This window comes from Lipophrys pholis (assembly GCF_963383615.2).
Source record: "Lipophrys pholis genome assembly, chromosome: 12".
NCBI lineage: Eukaryota > Metazoa > Chordata > Actinopteri > Blenniiformes > Blenniidae > Lipophrys > Lipophrys pholis.
In genome coordinates, this window is record NC_137641.1 from 2,990,411 (window position 1) to 3,007,005 (window position 16,595).

The 16,595-nt window shown below is 45.4% G+C and overlaps 1 protein-coding gene across 1 annotated transcript; it reads right to left on the minus strand.

Annotated features, from left to right (window-relative positions):
• Window positions 1–8,411: 8,411 nt before the first annotated feature.
• On the minus strand, window positions 8,412–15,608 carry bcl7a (BAF chromatin remodeling complex subunit BCL7A). Its single transcript, XM_080477727.1, has 6 exons — window positions 15,401–15,608; window positions 13,364–13,445; window positions 13,083–13,179; window positions 11,915–12,064; window positions 10,481–10,581; window positions 8,412–8,689 (listed from the first exon to the last, which is right to left on the minus strand). The coding sequence occupies exons 1-6, from the start codon at window positions 15,490–15,492 to the stop codon at window positions 8,615–8,617; spliced, it is 597 nt and encodes a 198-aa protein (XP_080333853.1). The 5' UTR covers window positions 15,493–15,608; the 3' UTR covers window positions 8,412–8,614.
• Between the last annotated feature and the right edge of the window lie 987 nt (window positions 15,609–16,595).

Below are 16,595 nucleotides of genomic sequence, written 5' to 3' on the forward strand. Positions count from 1 at the left end.
TCAGCAACCCCAACACCACCCCCAGTAACTCCCAGCAACCCCAACACCAACCCCAGTAACCCCAACACCACCCCCAGTAACTCCCAGCAACCCCAACACCAACCCCAGTAACCCCAACACCACCCTCAGCAACCCCAACACCACCCCCAGTAACTCCCAGCAACCCCAACACCAACCCCAGTAACCCCAACACCACCCCCAGTAACTCCCAGCAACTCCAACACCAACCCCAGTAACCCCAACACCACCCCCAATAACTCCCAGCAACCCCAACACCAACCCCACTAACACTAACCCCAACACCAACCCCACTAACACTAACCCCAGTAACTCCCAGCAACCCCAACACCACACCCAGCAACTCCAACACCAACCCCAGTAACTCCAACACCACACCCAGCAACTCCAACACCACCCCAAGTAACCCCTGCTCCACCACCACCACCTTCATTAAACCCCCTACCAGTCCCAATACCCCCCCCCACAGAACCCCCTCCAGTCTGGCCTGCAGATTTTTCCATAACCTATTTTTATATTGTATTTATGCATATCACTATAGCCCCCCCCCCCCCCCCCCCCCCACCCCAGGACTGTAAACGCTCGTCCAAATATGCTGCTTTGGTGCAATATCAATGTTCCTCCCAGACGGAGTCTGTTTCCTTTCTTAACTTCTAGTTTTAGTTTTCAACTCGTGTCTCCTGAATCGCGTTAGCGATGTCGCTCTCCGGACGACTTTTAGCTTTTACCTCCCGATCGCTAACAAAGTGAAGCACAGCTTGACGTGAAGGGAGACCGAAGCACTCCGCCTCTGCACTACTTTCTCTGTATCGCATTCCTCAATCCGCCACGCTAGGACGTCGCGTGCTATGCTAACGTTTGGTTTGTCGACTTTAAACGGATTATCAGGGCCACTCCCACGATCGAGACTGTTCGTGTCGAGATTCACTAAGCTTAAAATTATCAACGTTAGAATAAACCGCATTAGATTTTCAGTTGAAATCAGGATAGCTTTGCTTCAGATTTGCTAATTTAGCTGAATATCTGGAAAGTTTAGACTAGCGTAGTTTCAATGTTGCCTATTTTAGCTAAACGTCTTGATTAGCATGGTCATGTGAACTTTAACTCAAAAGGCTGAAAGTCGAAATTCCAGCGAAACTTGTGTCGAATATCTTATTTCAATATTTTAACGTGATTCTCTAAATGTTTGTTGTGGCCCTGATATTCCAAAGAACTAGTCTTACTTTGTGTAAATCTGCAGGAAACGAGAATATTAAAAAAGGGTACATTTTCAGTCTCGATCTTAGAAATTGTCCCTCTGAGCAGAAATAATCTTTTACAGCTTCATTTCGTAGGAAAAAAAAGCTAAAAATAATAAATATGGTGTATAAACTTTTACAAAAGTTTAGCTCACCAGCTTTTTTTCAGTCTTGTAATACCACTTTGTACCACAAGGTGGTACGATGGACCAAGAAGGATTGGTGACTCAATGCTGCCACCCAGAGTCTAAAGGTGGTATTGTACGACTCACAAGTCCTGATGTTAAAGAAAAAGCCTGTCAAAGGTGAGATTAGTGTATATTTTAGGTATATTTCAGTTTCCAGGGTCGACTTTAAACTGTTTTTATATTTTTCTTCCTTTCACAAGTCGAAACCTCAAACCTCACTGAGAGTTTGTCAAAACGTTTGTCAAAAAGTTGTTGCGTTTTTTTCTTTTTTTTTGGTTATTTATTGTGAAATGTTTTCCTCGCCAGTCGTACTCTTACAAGGAAGTAAGCTCACGCTGATGTTAAAGTCTCTGGTTTGTACTTGGATCACCGTCGTCCGTGGGATGAAGCCTCTGCTATTAGCCGTTAGCTTAGTTTGCACTCTCCACTTTAAAGCTTTTGAGACACAAAACTTTATGAATCTGAAGTTATTTAGAGGTTATTTTATGAAAATTGTCCTACTGCCCGCTTTGAAGCTGTAGCAACACATTTTGGGGAATGTGTTCATTTGCTTTCAGGCTAAACTATTTAAAGTACCAGCGTGTAATTCTCTTTTTCTATTTTTTTTTCCCTAGAACTACTTTAGCTTGCCACATTGGCTTGTCGTATTTTATGGAAATGGAGTAGCTTCATTAAAAAAGGACGAGTTTCTGAGCTCTTACTTACTGATATTTTCTTGAGTTAAACAGGTATTTAGTTAGCTGCAATTCCTAAACTGACCACTAGAGGGCAAACAAATGCAACAAATTATAATATAGATTTGAAGATTGAACCAATATAATTAAATAGTAAAATATTGTGTTTAATTTATTCAGTGGCTCAAAAATAACATAGTTTAAATTCACTTTGTTTCAATGATGTGGAGTTAAATTAGCTTCGCACAAAATATCAGCAAACTATTTTGCATTTCGTTCAGCGAGTTAGCCAAACCGCAGGTTAGCTTAGCATAGCGAGGTAAAAATAATACTACAGCGAATAGTTTGTGAGCCGTTAGCATTTTTCCAAAGCCTGAAAGTGAAAGCGTCATATTTCCCAAACTGCCGCGCTATCTCTTTAACCGAAGCTTGTACAGAAACGTGTATTTGACTCGTCATCTCGTCCTGAAGCACAAATGTTTGGATCATATTGAATCTTCCAGTGTAGCAGTGTTTGTGAGACGTAACGCCGCTCGTTTTTTTGTAAATAGGAAACCGGAAAGTCCTTCTGGTTGAACTCGTTCTCGGTGCCATGGAACAAAATGAAAAGAGAAGAAGCTTTTATGTGGAAGACACTTTATTTTTCTGCCCTGTTGATAAAACTCAGAGGTTTCCACTGTGTGTGTGTGTGTGGGAGGGGGGGGGGTGGGGGGGGGGGGGGGGGGGGGGGGGGGGGGGGGGGGGCTGTTTCTATAAACTTTAAAACATTGTGTACTTTATACAAGTCTAATTATTAGTGTAATGTTTTCTATATGTACCAGTTTCGGGCACCATCTGTATAACAACGGGATGTGGATGTGGTGTAACGTCACAGTTTTCTATGTTCTGTAACTCCTGAATACAAATACTGAGAAAACAAAAACTTCCCTCTGTTGTCGTCTTGAGACCCGAGAGCCAGAATCATTCTGACTCTATGAACAATTGATATGGTCGAAGGTCAACGTTGATATTCACGCAATTACCCTGATAGGAACCTTCGTTACACTGATAGGAACCTTTGTTACCCTGATAGGAACCTTCGTTACCCAGACAGGAACCTTTGTTAGCGAGTTAGGAAAGCTTTGTTATCCAGCTAGGAACCTTCGTTATCCAGATAGGAACTTTCATTACACTGATAGAAACCTTCATTAAGTTTGATATTAATTTTCGTTAGCCAGACAGGAACCTTCGTTAGCCAAATGGGAACCTCCGTTACCTAGATAGCAACCTTCATTACCCAGATAGGAACCTTCGTTAACCAGATGGAAACCTTCGTTGAATTTAATAGGAACCTTCGTTACCCTGATAGGAACCTTCGTTAGCCAGATAGGAACCTTCATTACCCAGATAGGAACCTTCGTTAACCAGATGGAAACCTTCGTTAAATTTAACAGGAACCTTCGTTACCCTGATAGGAACCTTCGTTACCGTGATAGGAACCTTCGTTAGCCACCTTTGTTACACTGATACCCTTACCCATATCGGAACTTTTTCAACGATGACATCAGCACTGCCGAACACTTTACCCGGCTGCACCAGCAGCAGCAGCACCACCAGCAGCAGCAGCAGCACCACCAGCACCAGCAGCAGCACCACCAGTAGCACCAGCAGCACCACCACCACCAGCAACAGCAGCAGCACCAACACCACCAGCAGCACCAGCAGCCAAAGTGGCTGAAGTTCAAGACGTTTTGTTGCTGGAAAAGCTACAAAAACAATAATTGCAGGTAAGATATAGTTTCACGTTTAATGATAGTAAATATCCCACGGCTGTAAATATCTAGAAAGGTTTAATGTGACTAATTATGATACCGGTTAGCATCAACTAACTAATAGCAAACAATGTCATGTTCTCTTCCTAACTACTGAAGTGTCTTTTGGACAGCTCGTGGTCACGTTTCTTGGTTTTGAAGTGTTTTATATGAGAGAAAATGGAGCACGATCCCGAGCGAAGCCTGTGGAACTGCTTCTACAAGAAGGTTGAACGTTTTGAACGTCGGTTGTTTCCAGCAGCAGCGACGACAGACGCAACAGGGAGTCGGTCACCAGTTAGCAGGGGAACCAGTACATTTAAAACACCGGGTCAGAACCCGAAAATCATTTCAACTAGTTGATTTTCTAATGACTTGGAGTTCTATAGGCCCCCCGGGTTTACCTGTTCAATTACTCACGTGAGAGATTTTCAAACGAACTATTTATTGGAAGAATGGAGCGATTAGAAATCTACTTAGACGTTATTCTAGGTCACTGTTCTGTTTGATGCTGTTGTACCTCAAACGGCCACTAGACGGCAGTAAAACCACTTCACCAGATCTACTGTAAACAAACAAGAATACAATTAAGTTTATTATTCAGAAATAAAATTAGAGGAACGTCAACATATTTTACATTGATTACCCTTTTTTCCCACACAATATTGATTGTAGAAATATATAACAAATCTATTCAGTTTTCTTTAGATGCCCTTGTGTTTGTGTGTATATATATATATAAATAAATAAATAAAATGTCATAGCTACATTTTAATGACTTTATTCCAGTTAAAATATTATTATAGGACGTCAGTCGATCACAGAACACTGTAAACAGAATATTTGGGAAATTAGAAGTTAAAATTTTTACTTGTATCAAGAAAAAAAAGAATCTTGAATTTGACTTATAAATACAATGTACAGAGTATAAAATGAGACGCATGCTCAGAGAAGATAGTATTTAAGGTGAAGCAGGTTAAAACAACAGAAAAGTGTAACACAGGCTCAGAGAAACAAACTGGAAAAGTTTTGTGAATTTTATTAAGAAAACAAAACCATTGGACAAGATAAAAACCAAGCACTACTGATGGAATAAATAAGTCAAAGCAAACCATAAATCTGTACAAGATCTAAAGAAAAATAAAATGGTCCCAAGAAAAAAAAAAATTACAAAGATTTAATATCTCACAGCTCTTTTTGTTTGTTTTTCTCTTAAAACAGTCATGAGCAAACTAAAAGCGACTGGCTCGACAGGGTGAGAAGCTACAACAGAAGTGAGTGAACGTGAAGCCGTTTTTTTTTTTTTCTTTTTTTTTCTTTTTTTAAAGTTCCAGCCGGACTGGGAATGAGGTATATGCTAACCGTCCTCTGAAGCGTCGGTCCGAGGTCGGGACGTCAGAATCCACGCCGGGAAGTTCAAGTAAAAAAACCGAATCTGCACAGGAACCGGGAGCGCCGCACCAGCACCGTTTAATTCAAGACTCCAGTCGACCTGTTCTTCTTTTTAGCTACACAAACATCTGCAGGTCGGCTCCACAACAAACAACCAGGAAACTTCACTCAGTTCTGCACAGAAACTCAAAACGTTTCAGTTGGTGTGGAAGATTCACTGAATTATTCTGACTGATCTTTGAAGATGCGCCGTCTGCGGCAGGCCCACGGCGCCCTCTGGAGGCCGTTTTACTTACAGCAACGTAGGGAGGATCAAAACGTTCAGACGCGTCTCAAATCGTCAGAATATCTACGAAAAGTTTTGTCAGTTTGTTTTTAAACACAAAGATTTTTAACATTTTAAAAGAATTCTGATGACAAAAAAGGTTTGTGAAAAGATTGAAATGGATTTGATGATTTAGGCGACGATCATTAAAAACTAAACTTTTCTGCCGTCGTAACAGTTTGAGATGCGTCCGTTCAGGAAACAAGTTAAAACTATAAAACACGAGTCGACTTCCGGTGGACCAAAAACAATGTAAAATAACAGAGAAGTGGAAGTGACTGCAGATCGAGGAGTTTCAGAAAAACGAGCTTCGTGTTAGTGTTTGAACTCCAGTGGAGTTCTGAGAGCTCAGCGAGAAGATCCATTCAGTTTCAACAATCAAAGGTTCATTCTTATCCACGATTCACAATATGAACTTCCTTTAACCTTCCCGGTTGGTTGATAGAAGATTTGATTTGGGATTTTAAAAAGATAAAAGGTTCAGAAAATAGAGAATTTTAAGACTGAATTTCTTCAGGCGATTACTTTTTGCTTTTAACTGATTTAGAAATGGATCATAGCATCAAGAACGAAGAAAAATGTTCAATATCAAGAATAATAATGAGAGTTAAGAACAAATGTTGGGATTTAAGCATAATCAGAAAATTACATGAAATTTTGAGTAAAACCAAATGTACTTAGTCATTTGTTGGGTTTGTGAGGAAACGCTTTCCCACGTCACATTTTTATTTCATCTTAAATGTTTTGATTAAAAAACTAAATCAGAGGGAAATTATCTGAGAATTTATTCATTTTCTGAAAAGAAATTTTGGAATGAAACTCAAATTTCTTTCAAATAAAATGTTAAATTTGACGTCAAACTTTCATTATTGTTTTCACTGACATTTGTTAAAGTGATGTTAAAAATATAACGGAGGATCGTTGGAGAAGAAGGAGAAGAAGAAGAAGGAGAGGGAGAAGAAGGAGGAGGAGAAGAAGGAGGAGAGGGAGGAGAAGAAGGAGGAGAGGGAGGAGAAGAAGAAGGAGAAGGAGAAGAAGAAGAAGGAGAGGGAGGAGAAGAAGAAGGAGAAGAAGAAGAAGGAGAGGGAGGAGAAGAAGGAGAAGAAGAAGGAGGAGAGGGAGGAGAAGAAGAAGAAGGAGAGGGAGGAGAAGAAGGAGGAGAATGAGAAGAAGGAGGAGGAGGAGAAGAAGGAGGAGAATGAGAAGGAGGAGGAGGAGAAGAAAACGCATCTGAATGCAAACTTCCCACTTTTCTCTCAGGAATGTTCCCCACGTAGAACCGTTCCATTAAAAGAAGGATTTTGTTGTTGTGACAAACCAAAAGTGACGACGAGGTGAAAAAACCCAAACAACAACAAAAGTGACTCAAACCAGTTTGACCTAAACCAGATGGACCGGTTCTACACTGGCTGGTTCACCTCACGACTACCAGAACAACTAAAAACTGCAGGTTGTGTTTCTTAATCTTAAGATCGTCTCCGACCCGACATAACGACGTCGTCAAGAAAAAAGTCAAAATGCTGAACGAGAGAAGAGAGAAAGTTTAGTTCAAACGATGAAATGAATCGTGACGCTGCCAGTTTGAAAGTGGAAGAACAAACGACGTCACGTGAAAAAACTAAATGACCGAGTTGTTTGAAAGTTAAAATTATTCTTAATGTTGGAAAAAGAGACGGAGGCATGACTGACGGAGGACTAAATAACTCGTAACACCGGGACCAGGACCAAAATGTTGGTTAAGTCTTTGTTCTTGATGTTACGACTTATTTATGGCGTCATAACGACCCGATCGAAGACAAGTCCAAGGTAACGTCGGAGAATAAAGACGCAGAAATGTCAACCCAACATTTCACACGTCGAGAACAAAGAAGAAGAAAGTCTGAACTTTCAGTCCGTCAATTAACTCTGAGCGCCGCCATTTTGACTTTTCTCTTGATTTAACTTGATCCTCGCCCTCGTGTTTCACACTTGTAGCCGTTTGGGTGTTTTGAGTCGTGTCGCCTACGAACCACAGACTCGTTAAAAACGATAAAAACAGGTAATCGACCAGGCGATGAAGAGGGAGAGAGAGAGAGAGAGAGAGAGAGAGAGAGAGAACACGACTTCCACTACAGCAGCAAATCTTTCTGTGATCGATTGTGACAACCTTAACAGTGCATTGACCCTCCTGAGAAAGGAACCCTAAACTTTTCCTAAACAAGCGGAGAACATCAGGCAAACAGGAGGCGGATCGGGAGGGTTGAAGCGCTGCGGTCTGGACCCCCCCCCCACTCCCAAAACCCCCTCGCTCCGAGGCCACCGCTCGGACTCTGGTCAGCCTCCACAGATCCTGAGCTAAACCAGCGACACGAGAAAAGAAGAGGTTTCAGAGTGACGACCTGATGGAGGTCTGGAGGAGTCCTGGTGGAGACCTGTTGGGGGCCTGGTGGGGGCCTGTTGGAGACCTGTTGGGGGCCTGGTGGAGACCTGTTGGGGGCCTGGTGGAGGCCTGTTGGGGGCCTGGTGGAGGCCTGTTGGGGGCCTGGTGGAGACCTGGTGGAGACTTGGTGGAGACTTGGTGGGGGTCTAGTGGAGGCCTGGTGGAGTCCTGGTGGAGACTTGGTGGGGGTCTGGTGGAGACTTGGTGGGGGCCTGGTGGGGGCGGAGATCTCCGCTATCACCTGCTTTAAAACGCAGGCCAGCGACCAGGTTGATGCGGGCTGTCGGCACCGCCCCCTGGTCATGGAGGGGATTGCATGGTGGGGGGGGGGGGGGGGCTTAGGGCGCTTCTCTTGGCATCAGTGAAAAGAAGGACTGGAAGGAAGCACGGAGGGAGGAGGTGGAGGGAGGGGGGTGAACAGAGGTAATAGCCACTCTCCGTCTGACTGAAGCAGACCGGAGGGCGAGGTGGAGGGGAGGGGGGAGTGAGACGGAGTGTCCATTAGCCCTAAAGATCTCTAGAGTAAATGGGGGGGTGGAGGGGGTGGGGGTGTCCCGGCCCAGAAACTTTTTAACTCTCCTCAAAGTCCTGAGACGAGGACTCAGGTTTACTCTTCTTACTGGGTGGGGCCTCGTCCTCTAGATCCTGAAAAACACAAACACGCTGGGATCAGAGTCAGAACGCGTTGGTCGGGGGGTTCAGAGTGTTCAGAGCGTTGGTCAGAGTGTTCAGAGCGTGGTCGGGGCATTCAGACCGTGGTCGGGGCGTTCAGAGTGTTCAGAGCGTGGTTGAGGCGTTCAGAGCATTGGTCAGAGTGTTCAGAGCGTGGTCGGGGTGTTCAGAGTGTTGGTCGGGGTTCAGAGCGTTCAGAGCGTTGGTCGGAGCGTTCAGAGCGTTGGTCGGGGGGTTCAGAGCGTGGTCGGGGTGTTCAGAGTGTTGGTCGGGGTTCAGAGCGTTCAGAGCGTTGGTCGGAGCGTTCAGAGCGTTGGTCGGAGCGTTCAGAGCGTTGGTCGGGGGGTTCAGAGCGTTGGTCGGGGGGTTCAGAGCGTTGGTCGGGGCGTTCAGAGCGTTGGTCGGGGGGTTCAGAGTGTTGGTCGGGGTTCGGGGCGTTCAGAGCGTTGGTCGGGGGGTTCAGAGTGTTGGTCGGGGGGTTCAGAGTGTTGGTCGGGGTTCGGGGCATTCAGAGCGTTGGTCGGGGCGTTCAGAGCATTGGTCGGGGCGTTCAGAGCGTTGGTCGGGGCGTTCAGAGCGTTGGTCGTTGGTCGGGGCGTTCAGAGCGTTGGTCGGGGGGTTCAGAGCGTTGGTCGGGGGGTTCAGAGCGTTGGTCGGGGCGTTCAGAGCGTTGGTCGGGGGGTTCAGAGCGTTGGTCGGGGGGTTCAGAGCGTTGGTCGGGGCGTTCAGAGCGTTGGTCGGGGCGTTCAGAGCGTTGGTCGGGGGGTTCAGAGCGTTGGTCGGGGCGTTCAGAGCGTTGGTCGGGGGGTTCAGAGCGTTGGTCGGGGGGTTCAGAGCGTTGGTCAAGCTTGCAGTGGGAATGTTGTGAGCTAGTTTGGGGGAATGCTCAGCATGTTGCTGCCACGCGGAGCAGACAGTTGGAATGTTTTCCTACACCGGAATACTGAGAGCAACTTTGTTAATGCTCATCATGTAGTCGACTCATTGAGCTCCGGTATCGGGATGAAAGTGGGATCCAGTCAGGATGGTGTCAGGATGGTGTCAGGATCCTGTCAGGATGGTGTCAGGATGGTGTCAGGATGGTGTCAGGATCCTGTAAGGATGGCGTCAGGATCCAGTCAGGATGGTGTCAGGATGGCGTCAGGATCCAGTCAGGATGGCGTCAGGATCCAGTCAGGATGATGTCAGGATGGCGTCAGGATCCAGTCAGGATGGCGTCAGGATCCAGTCAGGATGGCGTCAGGATCCGGTCAGGATGGTGTCAGGATCCGGTCAGGATGGTGTCAGGATCCGGTCAGGATGATGTCAGGATGGCGTCAGGATCCAGTCAGGATGGCGTCAGGATCCAGTCAGGATGGCGTCAGGATCCAGTCAGGATGGCGTCAGGATCCAGTCAGGATGGTGTCAGGATCCAGTCAGGATGGCGTCAGGATGGTGTCAGGATCCAGTCAGGATGGTGTCAGGATCCGGTCAGGATGGTGTCAGGATCCGGTCAGGATGGTGTCAGGATCCGGTCAGGATGGTGTCAGGATCCGGTCAGGATGGTGTCAGGATCCGGTCAGGATGGTGTCAGGATCCGGTCAGGATGGTGTCAGGTTGCTGGGAGCGCAGCGGGAATACCGAGGGAGGTGGAGTTGTTGGCATGAGAATGTTGGGATACAAGTTAGAATCGGATTAATGCTGAAATTTGGCAAATTAAAACAAAATAAGATTCTATAAATTATTTCCAGGGGATTGTTGTTGGCTGTTGTGGCTGTGGGGTACCTGAGTGGCTTTGCTGTCAGAGTCCTTGTCCCCGGAGGACAGACTGTCCCTCTTGGCACCGTGTGGTCGCTCTGAGGTCTCCGATGACGGGACGGTCTTATCTAGAACATGGAAACACACAAACACTTCAGGAACTCCTCCGACTAGAACGCTTGGAGGAAGAAACGGAGAGCTGAAGCTGTGAAAAGACGCTGCCTCTTTTTAACAACGCTACAATGACACCGTGTGGTCAGGTGGAGGAACTGCACTCAGTCATGGAGGGAAAAGTCTTCATCCACATTAGGATGAAGTTGCATCATCAACTGCAATTAATCCTTAATTCCTAATCCAGAATGCTTCTGTATTCAGTGAGGTTGACCACTTCATGTTTTATGTCACATCAGCAGAAGATTCTCACTTCAGACACTCTGATATCGAGGCAGATTGAGTTTCATTGGTCAGAATCTGCAGCTAAACACGAACATTTCCATTTCCATTTCCTGAAGCACACTGTAGTCTGTGCTAATCTGAGCTCCCAGATTCCCTTTAATGACTTACTGCCCTGGACCTTCTCATCCTGTCCACCATGCACTGTTCTGCATTCTGGAAACGGTTTTGATCTTTTTTACAATTGTAAGATTAATTTCGACAGCCTCAGATCAGACGAAGCTTAACAACTAAGAAGTATTTTATCCTGAAGACACGTTTACGTTTCCATGGAATCAGCAGAAACACTGAAAACGATGTAGTTCTCATGTTGCGCCACTAGGTGCTGCTGTTAGTTTTAGTACTGAACACACACACACACACACACACACACACACACACACACACACACACACACACACACACACACACACACACACACACACACACACACACACACACACACACACACACACACACACACACACACACACACACACACACACACACACACACGATATTGATATGTTATTAAAGTGACTGTCAAACTAAAACCACCAAGTTGGATTGTTATTAAGGTGACTGTCAAAATAAAACTACCAAGTTGGATTGTTATTACAGGGACTGTCACAATAAAACTACCAAGTTGGATTGTTATTATGGTGACTGTCAAAATAAAACTACCAAGTTGGATTGTTATTATGGTGACTGTCACAATAAAACTACCAAGTTGGATTGTTATTAAGGTGACTGTCAAAATAAAACTACCAAGTTGGATTATTATTAAGGTGGCTGTCAAAATAAAAGTACCAAGTCCAGGAGAATATGAACTGGGAGTCATGGCACCACGAAGGAAACTTTGTTCTGATTGGCTCTACTGAGCATGTGCAGAAGAACTACCATAATTTCCAGACTATTAAGCACACCTGAATAGAATGTTAGCCTGTGCGTTAGCCTGTGCGTTAGCCTGTGCGTTAGCCTGTGCGTTAGCCTGTGCGTTAGCCTGTGCGTTAGCGGCTGGCGTCTCACCCCTCTTGCCATCGGGGCTCGGCTCACTCTTGGCCTCGCTGCCTTCGCGGTGCGCGGCACCCTGGTTCTCCGGGGCGGGGCTTGTGCTACAGCTGTTCTCCTGCTTCACCGGGGACGAGTCGGCTATGGAGCTCTGGTTACTGTTGTCATCTGAGGACAAACACACACAAACAGTAAATAAAACCAGGCCCGAATGTAGAGGAATCAGAGAAAACGTTAATACTGCAGTTGAAATGGAACGATGTGACGTCTTCCGATGAAGATCACGACTCCAAGGAGACTTGGGCTCCATTGAGACGGCAACATTTTCAAGTTAGAACACAAAACGTCTGTTTACGTCACAACGATGATCAGAGACACTGAGAATGCAACTTTTTGGAAACACTGGTCCTGCGCAGTGACGCAACTTTAAAGAAGAGCAATCAGAGAGTTCTGACGCCCCACAAAATTTGGTGAAAACTGTCTTGTGGTTCTGACGCAGTCCTTAGAGCCTGTAAAATATGATCCTGATTCAGAATCCGAATCCGGATCCGGATCACCCCCCCCCCTCCAAAATGAAAGGGAATCTTCCACGGCCTAAACTCGATCTGTGGGGAAGAGTTCAACCAGATCTGTGCTGCAGTTTTGACGTAATCTTGCTCAACAGACAAACAGATACATGTACGCTGATGATTCGATTACATCCTGGACAGATGAGTACTCTACAGTACTCTACAGTACTCTACAACAGTATCAGTCTCTCAAACTGCAAGAGAACAAAAACTCCACCAGAAAGACGTCCAAAGCTATAGATGTTCCTGAGGTGTTTCATCGGACGTTTACGACAAAGAAGCATTTCAGCTTTTCCCTCAAACATTTGATCATACAAGTATTTTTTTTTAACAATTTTCTCTTTTGTGTCTAGTTATGTTCTTTAACATAGTTTCTATAGTTTCTTGATTTCACTTATATGTAGTTATTGATTTTGCATTTTTTAATTTCCCCCTCGTGGACGAATGAAGACAAAACTGATCGACTGATCACTTCCTAAATACTTATCTGTGTGTGTGTGTGTGTGTGTGTGTGTGTGTGTGTGTGTGTGTGTGTGTGTGTGTGTGTGTGTGTGTGTGTGTGTGTGTGTGTGTGTGTGTGTGTGTGTGTGTGTGTGTGTGTGTGTGTGTGTTCCCACCATGCATGTCCATCATTCCCGGGGAGGAGCTGTTCTCCGGAGTGGTCAGCTCTGATCCGTACTTCTCATCTTTGCCCTTCTTCTTGTTTTTGTTCTTCTGAAACAGAAACAAGTTCACGTCACATCAGTGTTTCCAGAACCGGCGCCGCTTCTCTTGCTCCGCCGCTCGATGTGTTCAAGGTCCGACCGACAACCGGGACAATCTGTTCATCGTCTCCCTCTGTTCACACCCGATGACCTTCCAGGTCCACAAAGTCGCACTGAAGTTAAAATAAACTCACGTCGTCTGATTTGGGCTCCGTCACCGGGACCCATTTGTAGATACGAAGAGACGTGTCTCCGACAGTCACCCACTTCTTCTCCCTGAGACGGACAAAAGAACCACATTTAACGTGAGACGACTTCACACCAACATTACAAAGTAAAAGCAGAAACTGGGACAACAATTATTTCCACTTGTGGAGATTTTCAATTCAGATAAATCCAGAGAACGTCTGAAAGAGAAACAAACTTTACTTTGATGTAATCGAAGTAACTTTTCATGTTTTGTGGAAGGAAAACTTATCGACTAATAATTTTCATTTGAAACATTAAAAAGATCTTAAAGTGCTCTGATTTCAACCTGAAGCACTTTCCATCATGACTGTTTAATTTGTTATTAAAAAACAATCTTTTTTTTTGTGAGTAGAGGCAGTAAGTTGGAGCTGGGGGCGTTTGATTAATCCACCTTGTTGTGGACGTAGTGTGGGACTGACATGAGGGTGTCGAACACATTTTAAACTCTGTTTACGCGACAGAATTTCCAGTGAAAACGCATCATTTTTGTGATTTCGTTTTGGAAAAGTTGTGTTGACACGTTTTTGAAAATGACACCAGTTTCCACGGAAACAGTGAAAATGTTGAAATCGTTGTAGTGAGCATGCCAGGCCTCTAGTCGGTGCTGTTGTTTGTTTTTGTCATTTTAAAACCACATTTGGTTTCAAAATGTGGTCATTTTTCTGCCGTTTCCAAAAAAAACAACATGCAGTTTCACTTGAATTGCTGTCGTACAAAAAGAAATATATTCAAGATTACATTAGTAGATGTAATAAATATTGACATTTTAAACTGAGAAATAATAAAATGTAAAAAAGGTCAAATGTCTTCCTGAGGTTTCTATGTTGTATTTCCATTTTTGTGACGTTTATTATGTCTTTAATTAAGTTATAAATAAAATGTAATAAATTTAAGAAGTCTGCAGTGAACAAAGCGCTCACTAAATGTGATTACAAACCATGATTACTGGATGTACTAATCAATTTAACTTAATTTTAAAGTATAAAGTAGCTTTTATACTTCAAACAAACACTTGGAAAAAAAGTTCAAAAGACTAAACTATTTTACATTTATCCTCAGGAGCAACTTAGACTCTCTTAGTTCGATAATTTTATTAAAGTTTTTCTTAAAGAGTCTGAGAGTCTAAATTTCCGTTTTATTGTTTTGAAAAACATCGTGAAAAGGTCAAGGAAGACATTTGAAATATTCATGATATTTAGTTTTACAAACACCAGATTGAGGGTTTTATTAATGTACAAGAGGAAAACTTTGAGGTTTAAATAGGGTTTTCAGTTAAAAACAGTAACTTTGAGCTGGGGACGTTTGATTTCTCCACCGGATGAAACAAAGGACTGAAAGTAGTTCCAGCGGGCGGATGCACGCGGCGGGGACAGACAGCGGTGGGTCTCTCGGGTGAAAGTGTGAAAATTACCGGATTAAAACAAGAATAAATGTGTGTTTTTGTGTAATTCGAGGAGAAACACTGAGTCACTCGGTGTTCGGCCATGCTCCGCTTCCCTCCTCCCAACCCCCACCGAGCCTCCGGCTCTGCCTCGGCCGCGAAGGGCGACTCAAAGCGGCCAATTTAAATCTCCGCACGGGACAAAGCGGCTCCGGCGGCGGGGCGCCGGGGACCGGAGCGCCGCGGCGGTCCGCTCCGCCGGTCCGAGCGGCTCCTCTCCCCGCTGGAAGTCGCCGCCCGCGCTTGGAGCCTCGGCGGCGGTTAGCAATGGCTTCATGTGACTGCCTCGAAATGGCTTCTGGTCCAACCCTCCACCGCGGAGCGGAGCGCCGCGCCGCGGACACCGGCTCCCGGGCGCCGGCACCGGGCCCCGCGGGTCGCCCCGGAGCTGCCGCGTGTGGAGCCGGTCCGACACACCGAACAACCGGGAGACTTTTCTCCTTTATCTCATCCCCCGCTCCGTCCCCGCTCCTCTCCTCTCTCTCCTCCCCCAACAAGCCTCTCTCCCCCGGTTAGATAACCTCCCGGCTCCCTCGCTCACCATTTCCGGACCTTCTCGATCGCGGCCATGACCCTCTTGATGTCATCCTTGGCCCTGCTGCGGGTCTCCGCTCGGACCGACCTGCCCGACATGACCGCGGTGGAGGAAGAGTCGAAGGCTGCCGGTGGTTCAGACACAATGAGCGGAGTGGAGCGGAGCGACCACGGCGCATGCGCGAGGGGGGAACCGGCTGCGGCTGCAGCTGCATGAGGAGGAGGAGGAGAAGAGGAGGAGATGGTAGACGAGAGAGCCTCCCCGCTGAGAACCGCAGAACAAAGAGGCTCCAGAGCACCTCCTCCTCTCCTTTTCTCATCCAGAGCACCTCCTCCTCTCCTCTCGTATCCTCCTCTTCTCCCCTTCTTCTCTTCTCACCTCCTCTTCTCTCCTCCTCCAGCCTCTGGAGTTCGCTCGCACACAATCAAACTGAAAAGTCCTTTTTTATGTTATTCTCAGAGATTTAAACATTTGAACTCCCTGATCTGATTGACTCATTTCATCATTTGAAATCATTTGATCACTTTAAATTTTGTTGTTATTTTTAATCTGTATTTTCTTAGATTTTGTTTGCAGTTGTTCAGTGTTTGTTTTTTAATTTCTCTATCGTCCTTTGGAGTGTTTCTCTGGGTCTTTTGGTTCTTAATCAGTTGTGTATCGGTTATTTTACATATTTTAAGTAGTTTTATAGGTATTTTGTGTCTGATCTTGATTTTCAGCGTATTTAAATTAATGTGTTTGTTATTGACGTATTTCAGTCATTTTAAATGTCTTTATAGTCCCTCGAAGTCTTTTTGTGACTTTTTTGTGTAACTGTGTTTTAGTTATTTTAAGTTTATTTTAGCCACTTTTTGTGAGGTAAATCGGTAGATATCGGATCGGGGCCGATATCGGTGATTTGTGACTGATCGGGAATCGGCCCATCCAGCCGATCCCCCCACCGATCTAAATAAAAAACAAAACAACAACAACTTTTCCCGTCAGCTGCCGTAAAGCGAGCCCCGTTAGTGACCTGCCGTAAAGCGAGGTGAGCAGCCTGAAGCCACTGAGAGGATCAACCAGCAGTCTGGAGGGAGTTTAAGGTGGATAACCAAACCAGTCCTGAGAGGTGGAGCACCAGAGCTTCACCACAGTCCCGAGAGGTGGAGCACCAGAGCTTCACCACAGTCCCGAGAGGTGGAGCACCAGAGCTTCACCACAG